General features: G+C 29.7%; 2 protein-coding genes across 4 annotated transcripts in view; one reads left to right on the top strand and one right to left on the bottom strand.

The window, feature by feature from the left end:
- Positions 1 to 385: 385 nt before the first annotated feature.
- Positions 386 to 1,401, top strand: LOC119672332 (allatostatins MIP-like). The gene is made up of 2 exons (XM_038083350.1): positions 386 to 934; positions 1,006 to 1,401. The coding sequence occupies exons 1-2, from the start codon at positions 406 to 408 to the stop codon at positions 1,134 to 1,136; spliced, it is 660 nt and encodes a 219-aa protein (XP_037939278.1). The 5' UTR covers positions 386 to 405; the 3' UTR covers positions 1,137 to 1,401.
- Positions 1,402 to 7,709: 6,308 nt separating this feature from the next.
- LOC119677693 overlaps positions 7,710 to 10,923 on the bottom strand; it is a 44,104-nt gene continuing 40,890 nt past the window's right edge. For all 3 annotated transcript variants that reach the window (XM_038089537.1, XM_038090336.1, XM_038091939.1), the window contains 4 exons: positions 8,209 to 8,295; positions 8,036 to 8,119; positions 7,914 to 7,946; positions 7,710 to 7,860 (listed from right to left, as the gene is read on the bottom strand). In XM_038089537.1, the coding sequence (XP_037945465.1) occupies positions 7,856 to 7,860; positions 7,914 to 7,946; positions 8,036 to 8,119; positions 8,209 to 8,295 (209 nt within the window). In that variant the 3' untranslated portion in view covers positions 7,710 to 7,855. The remainder of the gene's footprint in view (positions 7,861 to 7,913; positions 7,947 to 8,035; positions 8,120 to 8,208; positions 8,296 to 10,923) is intronic.

Raw genomic sequence — 10,923 nt, 5'->3', positions numbered from 1 at the left:
AGAATCCGGATAACAGCAATGATAAATCAGGACAAAAAATTACTTCAAATTCGTTGGTTGGAAAATATAAAAACTAGTGTCACTAAGGCTTTATAACTGCAACTAAATGAGTAATCTTTCAAATGTGATAAAATGGACTATTATTTGAAAGTTGCCACTTTTTATTTTTTATAAATTTATATGAATTTTCCATTAGTGGTACTGCCAGTGAATCACTATCACCCGATGTATTACATATTATAATCAAAAAGTATTTATATGACAAGACTTAATCTAACCATCACCGACAGTTTGTGCTTGTTTATTGGTGCTAGATATTAGATATAATACAAAAAATTTTTCTTCTTTTATGTATAAAAAATTATTTAATTTATTTTTCAGCTCCTCATATAACCAAAAGCAAAAATGCCTAATCTTCATTTAAATTCAAGCTATAAACACTTAACTAAATGTAGCATTTTAGTTTTTCTGGCGCAACTCTTAATAGCTGCAGTAGCAACATGTGCTACCCTTCCACCAGATTTGGCACTCCATGAAAATCTCAACAATGGGAATTTGGGAAATGAAATTGTCGAAAATGTAAATGAAGCCGAAAAACGTGCTTGGCAATCGTTGCAAGGATCATGGGGAAAGCGGTCAATTTCCGAGTCAAATCGCAATGATGCTGAAGATGAAGTATTTTTAGCGGAGCGTTGGTTGCCAGTGCTCTTAGACGGCAACGATAATACGGATCCACTCATGAAGTACACTTTAATTTATTTGACAAATGCAGCAATTTTAGATCGCTTGAACAACCAGGGACAAATGGAAGAAACAGGTTTAATAAATGACTCAGAAGAGAATGATGGCTTTTTGAATGAAAAACGTACTTGGAAGAATATGAATGTGGCTTGGGGCAAACGTCGTAATGCACCAGCCTGGAATAAGTTTAGAGGTTAATATTTAAGGCGTGCATTTATATATTTTATTTTAATGAATAAATTTTATTTAATCATTTTATTTAAGGTGCTTGGGGTAAACGTGAACCTGGCTGGAATAACCTTAAAGGCATGTGGGGCAAACGCGCAAACAAGGATTGGCAGAAATTGCATGCTGGCTGGGGTAAGCGATCACCACAAATGATGGATATGAACTAAAGCAAATCTTCAAAGGCAATTGATATAGACAGAACGCTAGTTTGTTAGTAGTTTAGTATGAAATTAAGAAACAATTATTAAAATAATGTAAAATTTAAAGCACTATAAATAATTATCACACGAATATTTACAAAAGATAAAAATAATATACTTAAATACAAATTTAAGAAAAATTGCACCGAGCATTGTAGTGGGAAAATGAGCGCAAAAACTTAAAAAAAATACTATGACTACATTTAATATTAGTAAATTTGCAAAAACAAAAAAATATTTACACACAATGAAAATATAAATAATTAATTAAAAAAGTAATAAAAAATTCAATTAAAAATTCAATTATTTTTAAAATCAGAAAAAAATGTGTGAAAGCCTCTAAAACTTTAATTTACTTAATTAAAATTTTTTTTAATTAATTTATTTACTGCTTATGTGAATTTTAATTTCATTAAATAAATTTTGAATTAAATTATAAATTATTACAAATTAATTAATTTTAGTAGGTGCAATGAGAAAGAAGTTAGCATATCCAGTCAATTATTGTCTGGTTTTTTAGCCAAAAAAAAAAATCAAAAAATTTTTAAAATTAAAAAAAATTGAATTAAAAACGAAACTTATTTATTACGAGTATTAAATAAATGTTGTTGATTTAGTGTACATATTTATATACATATTTATTGGTAAATAAAAAAATTATATATGTCATAATGGTATATACCTATAGCATATATACATAATTAGAAATGTTATAGTAATGTCAAGAATATTGGTATTTAATGTGTAATTTTACTTTTCAATATTTAATCACAAGAAGAACGCAACTTATTTATAAATATCAATATTAAAATAATAATTTAATAATAATTCAATTTTACTAATTAAAGTAAAAAATTCAATAAAAATGGAGACAAATAGCAAGAAAATATAATTGATTATATTGCTGTGTTAGTGGTTTTTTTTCAAATACATAAGGTCATCGCGGGGTAAGGAGTGTTCATTTGTTATAACATAAATATTATTCAAATGTCATTAGAAATTTTATGAAAAATTTCATAATTTATTTTTAAAATTTAAACTTATTTTATTCCGTTTAGTCGCCCAGTAAAATATCAAGTGGCGAACTTGTTATTATAAATTACCGAGATCGAGCCGTCTCAGGGTCAGCGTAATGAGTCCTTTGCATGAAAATGCAAAAGTTGAATGCAACCATCTATAATTTATCCGCAAACACATGTCTTACTAAATTTCATAACATGCCACACCTCTTTGTCGATTGACTGATCTCTCATCGTACCTGAACTTAAATAAATGATTATCCGAAAGTCCATAAAGAAGAATGGAATCCAAATTTTATAACGAAAACAAGGCAGTGAAAATGGAATAAGATTCATAATTTATTTAGTAAAAACGCTCATCGTACCTGAACCTAAATAAATGATTTTCCGAAAGGCCATAAAGAAGAATGGAATCCAAATTTTATAACTAAAACAAGGCAGTGAAAATGGAGTAAGATTTATAATTTATATAGTAAAAAAGCTCATCGTACCTGAACTTAAATAAATGATTTTCCGAAAGTCCATAAAGAAGAATGGAATCCAAATTTTATAACGAAAACAAGGCAGTGAAAACGGAATAAGATTTATAATTTATATAGTAAAAACGCTTTACTGTCCAAGCAAACTGGCGGCAAGAATGAAGAAGTGTACATAGGGGTTTTTAAGTTCGTAAATTTACGTATATTGACAAGGACATTGATGTATGGAGTAAAATCTTATCAACGATTTAATGCTATGGGTCAACTAAAGATACTGAGGAAAACGTTAAAGTGGGTTTGCATGTCAAGTTTAGCGATATACTACTTGAATTGTCGAAAAAAGATTTCAAATTTATAATGAGAGATTTAAGCGCTAGAATCGGGACAAAATATGAATACCTTAATCATGTCATTGGTAACCATGGTTTCGGTAATATGAATGACCAAAGTCAACACATTCCCTTCCCTCAATGGACTATGTGGCATCACTAATTAGAAATATTAAATGCAAACTTGTAACGACCTTTCCGGCCCTCTCTATAGCTGGGGTATAACTCAGCGAGTATACCAGGGTTCGTTATAAGAAATTAATATAATAAAAGAAGGAGACACTTGTGTTTTATGTTTTATGATAACATTTATTATTTGTCTTAAAAAAAACCTTAAAGTTATAGGTAGAAATAGATTCAAGACCGTAAGCGTTGGAAGCGTTGTAATCGTCGAAATCGTTGAAAATGTTGAGATCGTTGAAATCAACAATGTAAAACCTTGAACAGAAAAAATTCCAAATAGCTTAAAGAAATAAACCTTAGAGGAAACTCGCTAACAATACAATGCAGACATTGTCAGCTATAACCAGGCAAAGATCCCTTCCCGATGTTACGCCTGGGCACGCTTGTCAACAATCGCCAAAAGCTCGTAGACTTACATGTCTTTTAATAGTGTCGGTGACTCGTCATCCATTCCTCCATCAGCTATGGCCAAATGGAAGTCTGGATAACTGGTGAAATTACCCTACGCCAGCATAAGCCAAGCAGAAGATAATTCGACCACCATCACTTCACCCAAACCAGTTCAGCCATTCAAATTGTGTTTGTTAGTAAAGGCCAAACGAACCATCATATGCTTAGACCAACTAGTCCGAGCTTTCATTGTTGTCACTAACATAATCGACTTACCTTGAACAGAAGAAATTCCAAATAGAACGATTTGGCAATTTTGCTGCCAAATAATAACTAAAAAATATGAAATTTCCCGTTTATATTTACTATCGATGCGATTTGTGGGTTTAAATTATAACGTAAAATTTGATCCTTACAAACTATTTGTAAATCTTAACTGTCTAAGGTTATCTCAATAGCTTATTCAACAATGAAATTGCTAAGTTTATTAGCCTAAACCAATATCAAGTTGGAATTAATAACTGGTTTTCAGAAAGCAATTCTTCATCTGGTTCATATCAAACATAAATGAAGTCCAAGAACTAGTATCAAATGATATTATAAGAATGACTAACAATACTAATCTCCATTGAACATTAACTAAGAGCTTTCTATAGGGATAGTCTGATTCTTTCTCAGAAAAATGAATATGAGTTGAATATCTTTGTTAAACTTATAAAAAAATATGAATTAATGTTTTGTGATATCTCCTACATTTCGAACACATTAACGAACTTAATATGAATGTACATATATTTGTTTATAATAAATATATATTACACATTTATACATGACACTTATGTAAAGCAACTTATCTAATGTTTTTAACACAAGCAAGGAAATGAACAATGAAGTGGATTAAAAGTTCAGTTTGAAAAACCGTTGCTAATAAAAATAAAAAAATTCCAAAAGGATGCTTCAAATTTTTCTTAATTTTTTTAATACAGAAATTAATTGGACTCACCATTCAACATTGAATTTATCATTTCTGTCCTTACCCAGCGGCACCATTATGCCAGCGCTGAAAAAGTAAGCGAGGAGGTAATAGCTCTTCGTTTTAATTTTTCTTTGTTTTCGACATTTGTGTTCAACTCAGGCAATTTCGGGGTTGAAATTATAAAAGAATGAAGAAGAAAAGCAAAGGAGTATTAAGAATTTCTTGTTTTGCCTACATTGTATACATTTAGTCTGCTTTTGATTTCAGTGAAGTGCGTGCAGTGAACAAAATAAAAGCTAAAAATATAAATAAAATATAATTTGTGAATTTATCATAAACTCACTGTAAGTATATGCAAAATTAAGTAAATATATTTAAAATGATAATTGAAATTTTTGTTTTGTATTATGTAGATGCTACTGCGTCAAGAACGATTAATTGACCAATGTGCTGCGAATGCAGTCATTCTAAAGCAAGGGGTAATCAGCTGTAGTCATGTAGTCAGCTGTTTCAATTGGAAAATTTTACAATTCAAACTGAGGAGGATTTAATTCAATTTAATGAAGAAATCACTGCCGTTGAAGTAGTTGTAAGTTAAATTATATATGTTTCTTACTTTCAATTTCAACTTGTTAATATTTTCACATGTAACAATTTTATTAATTCATACATTTCTTTTCATCTATTACGTTATTTATAGACTGCATCAATGAGACGCGTTATTAAAAAACAACAAAGATTTCGTGGAATTTTGGAGAATGGTACCCAAGGCAAGAAGTCCTTAAGAGCGTTAGAGAATGTGACAGCAGCACTTTTTGGTATGGTATATTGTACATAATTAACTTTAGCGTATACAATAACATACTTTTGTATTTACAGATGCTTTAAGTACAGATGGTAAGCCGGAACAAGTGATCGAGTCGAGTCTGGAAATCTCTTCAAGGTTTTAGTAACAATTTCACAGAAAAATATTCATATATATAAGTATGTTATATTTTTTTATGTAAATATTAATATTTTAATTTTATAAAACATAAATATAAAATATAATTTATCCAAAAAAATTTATAGTATTTTATTTAAAAATCAATAGCATAGGTAAAATTTAAAAGGTAAGCGAACATGTCAGCGCTGATATGTTGCATTACAATTTCGAAAAAGTAAGCGAACATGTCAGCGCTGATATGTTGCATTACAAATTCGAAAAGGTAAGCGGGCATGTCAGCGCTGAAATGTTGCATTACAAATTTGAAAAGGTAATTGAACGATTCAGCGCTTGCCCGCAATGACATGCACGTGTTAAAGTAATTAGGAGTTTCCTTTGAATAATCAGCGCTAGGCATTACCATTCGATTTCCTCAGCGCTGAAAGTCCCGCTGGGTATTGTATACTTTTCCAATACACCTTTGCTTATCGACACAAGCAGACTCAGCTTTGTGGACGGATCTATAAAGGAACAGTGCAATGGCCCAGCGCAGAATTCTTTTGCGCTCATATTTAAAATATTAACATTTGCCAATAGCGTGTCAATTATATGCTGTACTGAATACGATAACTTTCCGTTATTCAAATCCATATTGTTCATCTGTTTCGACATATAATTTTTTTCAACATAATTCTCAACCATTTGGAAACGTTCTGATTTAGAAAGAAAAGATGAAAGTTTGTCCATAAGCATTATAAATCTTGGTGCAGGTATATTATATACCGGAGAAGTTCGAAGCAAATCATTGTTCTCTCTCGTTAACTTTATTGACTGAATCAAATCACGTTGAGTAATAAAAAGTGGAGAATTAAAAAATTCTGCCAAATTCAAAATGGTCACATTTTTCATCCTCTCCTTTATCGCAGCAAGACACTCGTTTAGGAATGAATTAATCATATATTTTTGACTTACATAAGCCAACTGCAGACAATCATTTAGAGAGTTTAAAATTGGTTTTTTGCGGTAATAAATGCAGTGTTTGAATTGTTTGAATGCAATTGGTTCCACATCGTCTAAGCGAATTTCGTAATTAAAATCAGACTCCAAGTATTTTATCTCCAAGTATAGACCAGCTCAAACTAGGGATCTGACAGCAGAATTCATCTGTTTTGTTTGACTTGGCTATGTTCAGACAATTTTGTTTGTCAGTTTAACTATTAGAAGTAGGACGCCCATATCTGAGAAGTGAATCTTAGGCAGAAGAGTGCCTGCCGTCCGGCCTGCAATTGTCCGAGGTATCCCTATGTCCAGGGGCCTATATAACTTACCATAGACACTGACGCATCAGCTAAGTCATTAAGGGAAGCTCGGCAATTTCGAGCTATAATTGATGTAACTGTGGTGCCTACCAGTAATTTAATGACAGCTTGGCTATTCGAGAAGATTGAGATTGTTTTGTCAGGTATTTATCACTTTAATTACTTTACTGAGATTTTAGAAACTCGCATAAAATGCTTTCACATTTATCAATAGAAGGAAATAGAGTATATAAAGTGTTTACTTGATTAGTTTGTTGTATATCGTCTAATCGATTAGTAAAAGAAAGTAGAGTAAAAGAAAATAAAGTTTTCTGTAAGTTGTCTTTAATGAATTATCACCAAAAGATATATTTTTCACAGATACTCGTATTATAGCAGAAAAATTATTTTAAAATCATTGACTTTTAGTTTACAAAACACTTCACAAAAAAATGTGTATGAGGTTTGTCAAGAGTTTTGCATTGGATTTAAACATCATATACCCTATAAAGTATATGTATTTCTTATAAGCTTGATCTGTCTGTCAATTAGTTTTAGTTAAAATCAGCTCCTCAATGATTTAGTTATTCGAATGAAATTTTGGCACAAATGTTTCGAATATAAACCATTAGTCGGATTGGCAGAAATGAACAGGTATATCCTGTTCGTTGCCATATGACATGAAAAATTAAAAATAGCATTTCCCCACTTTTAATAAATATATTTAAATAAAATTTGGTATACAAAAAACTTATATTCATATAAGATAATAAACAAAATTTTTTTTTAATCGGTGTAGATTTAGAAATAGCTGCCATATACACTGCCGATTCAAACACATATTTATGTTAGAAAACTTTCTTTATTTCTAAAATATTTAATTAAATAAAATTAATAATTTCAATTTAATAGACATATGTTATGTTATACAAATCGACGATTTTTTTTAGAAAAACTTTTTAATTTTTCAGTGTATTTGCTTCTAATGTAGAATTTAGTTAACTATTATGATAGAGAATATAAAAAATAATATCGATTGGCTCAGATTTGGATGTAGTTGTTTTAGAACTGGTTATTCAAATCGATCTTAATCTATGAAAAAAATTTTTAAACGTTGGGTCATTGAAATACTTTTAAATACTTACTGCCAGTTGCATTCGAATCCTTAGATGAACCACCTGTAAAACAAAAAAATAAATTCAATTTACTTGAGAGTACTGAATCAATGAACAGAGATATTAAATGAAATACGATTTATGACACTAACTCAGAGCAAAAGGAACAGCACTTCTTGTTGATTGGAAGATATTTGTAGTCCTATTGTCAGTTGCATTTGAACCCTTAGATGAACCTGCAAAAAAAAAAAATAAATCCAATTTACTTGAAAGTACTGAATCAACGAACAGAGATATTAAATGAAATACGATTTATGAGACTAACCGAGACCAAAAGGAACAGCACTTCTTGTTGATTGGAAGATATTTGTAGTGCTATAGTCAGTTGCATTTGAACCCTTAGATGAACCACCTGCAAAAAAAAAAAATAAATCCAATTTACTTGAAAGTACTGAATCAACGAACAGAGATATTAAATGAAATACGATTCATGACACTAACGACGAAATGGAACAGCAATACTTCTTGATTGGAAGATATTTGTAGTCCTATTGTCAGTTGCATTTGAATCCTTAGATGAACCTGCAAAAAAAAAAAATAAATTCAATTTACTTGAGAGTACTGAATCAACGAACAAAGACATTAAATGAAATACGATTCATGAGACTAACTAAGAGCAAATGGATTAGCACGTTTTTGTTGTTGGAATCCGAAGTTATCTGTAGTTCCATTGTCAGCTGCATTTGAATCCTTCGATGGACCTGCAAAAAAAAAAAATAATTCAATTTACTTGAAAGTACTGAACCAACGAACAAAGATATTAAATGAAATACTTTTTATGAGACTAACTTAGAGCAAATGGATTAGCATGCTTTTGTTGTTGGAATCCGAAGTTATCTGTAGTTCCATTGTCAGTTGCATTTGAATCCTTAGATGAACCTGCAAAAAAAAAATAATTCAATTTACTTGAAAGTACTGAACCAACGAACAAAGATATTGAATGAAATACGATATCCATATGTTCCAAATAGAATAAATATAGAAGAAGAGAAATGATATTGTAATGAGAATGCTGAAGTATTTGCATTAAGAAAAGAATAATTACTTCATTTATCAATTCCAAATTAATATTTTTCTGTCTTAAGAGTTGTAGACTAGTTCTAATTAATTTTAGTTGAAGAAGTGTCAGTGAAAAAAATAACATTATATTATTAATTTGTAAATAATAATATTTATATGTAAATATATTTATACGAATATGTACTATATGTTAAATTTTTGTTTTTATATTAAATATATTATATTATATTATATTAAATTTTTGTTATTTTATATTTATATTTTATATATATGTTTTTATATTTTATATTAATTATATTAAATTATAAATAATTCAAGTCTTTTTAAACAGAATTTTTTTTGTTATATTCGTTACCCATTTACCATAGCAGGCTAAACTTGGAGTCGGAAAGAGCAGTTTTAAGAATGAAGAAAGCAAACATAACGGACATCTAAATAAATCGCAAGAGATTCTTCTTAAACAGTGTTCTAAATTTTCAATGCCATGGGACACAACGAATTTAAAGTTTAGGTTTACCAAACTTTTTAAAACTGAACTAAGCAATAAAAGGAGCAGGGAGGATATCAAACAAACCTATCAGCTGATGAACAACATGATGCGATTGTGTTCACTGACGATTCGCTTACGGAGAAAGGTGTCGGAGCGGGCATCAATAATAATAATACAATAGTAATACTATTATGCCATAATAATAAAAACCCTTTAACAACTTAACTAAATATTGAATCTTGAGGAAAAGAATAATGGAAGACAACTCACCAACAACTGGTAAGGTGTCGCAGCGAGCATCAATAATAATAATACCATAGTAATACCATATAATAATACCCCTTCATCAACTTAACTAAATATTAAATCTTGAGGAATAAGATAATGAAGAACAACTCACCAACAACTGATAAGCGACAGTTAAAAACAGAAGTATGTGAAGGTGACTTTATCTTCCTCGATTAAGGCCTGACACGTGTTGTTAAAGCCACTGATTGTAATGAATTATGAGTTTAGTAACAAACTTGCATTGCACTCGTAATGACATCTATAAGTAATGTTTTATCTGATCTATTTGCAATGGTCTATCTGATAAATTAGTGTAGGGCGCATGAAAGTTTGCTTATATATCACTCATATAAGCCGCAAAGACATTATATACATTATATCTACTATAACAGTTTAGTGACGTACTTTTTGTGCTGCATATATATACTAATATTGAAAACGATTCCCAATATTAATTCTTATAATAAGAGACTTTACACTTGCAGAATATGTAATTGATATCATTAGTTTTTCATTTTGTTAAATTTTATACCATAAAATCTTACTTAAATGATTTCTAAATTTTTTTTTAGAATCGGTGAATAACAATTATCAAATGTTATATTATTCAAATAAACGCAATAGCATTGCTATATATAATCTCAACACGATAATGCGAACTAATAAACCCCAACATACGAGTATATGATTTTGTTGATATTTTAAAAATTCATTTAATTTTTGTAAAAGTTACTAAAAAAACCATTTATATTAACCAGTGCTAAGTTTCACGAACAAGCACAGTATAGTGAGAACTAACAATTGTAACGAATTGTAGCGAACATTAACGAACTTAATATGAATGTATATATGATATATGAATGTCTATAGGTATATGAATGTTTATAATAAATATATATTACACATTTATACATGACACTTATGTAAAGCAACTTATCTAATATTTTTAACACAAGCAAGAAAATGAACAATGAAGTGGATTAAAAGTTCAGTTTGAAAAACCTTTGCTAATAAAAATAAAAAAATTCAAAAGGATGCTTCAAATTTTTATTAATTTTTTTAATACAGAAATTAATTGGACTCACCACACAACATTGATTTTATCATTTCTGTCCTTATTGTATACTTTTCCAATACACCTTTGCTTATCGACACAAGCAGACTCAGCTTTGTGGACGGATC

This window comes from Teleopsis dalmanni, chromosome 1, assembly GCF_002237135.1.
Source record: "Teleopsis dalmanni isolate 2A chromosome 1, ASM223713v2, whole genome shotgun sequence".
NCBI lineage: Eukaryota > Metazoa > Arthropoda > Insecta > Diptera > Diopsidae > Teleopsis > Teleopsis dalmanni.
Note: the sequence above shows the minus strand (reverse complement) of the source record. Positions and strands in the feature narration are given on the sequence as shown.

Excerpts from the sequence above, each read along its gene's own strand:
- LOC119672332 (XM_038083350.1), top strand. The coding sequence starts at position 406 with ATGCCTAATCTTCATTTAAATTCAAGCTATAAACACTTAACTAAATGT. Across the intron at positions 935-1,005 it reads AGCCTGGAATAAGTTTAGAG|GTGCTTGGGGTAAACGTGAA; the intron begins GTTAATATTTAA and ends ATTTTATTTAAG.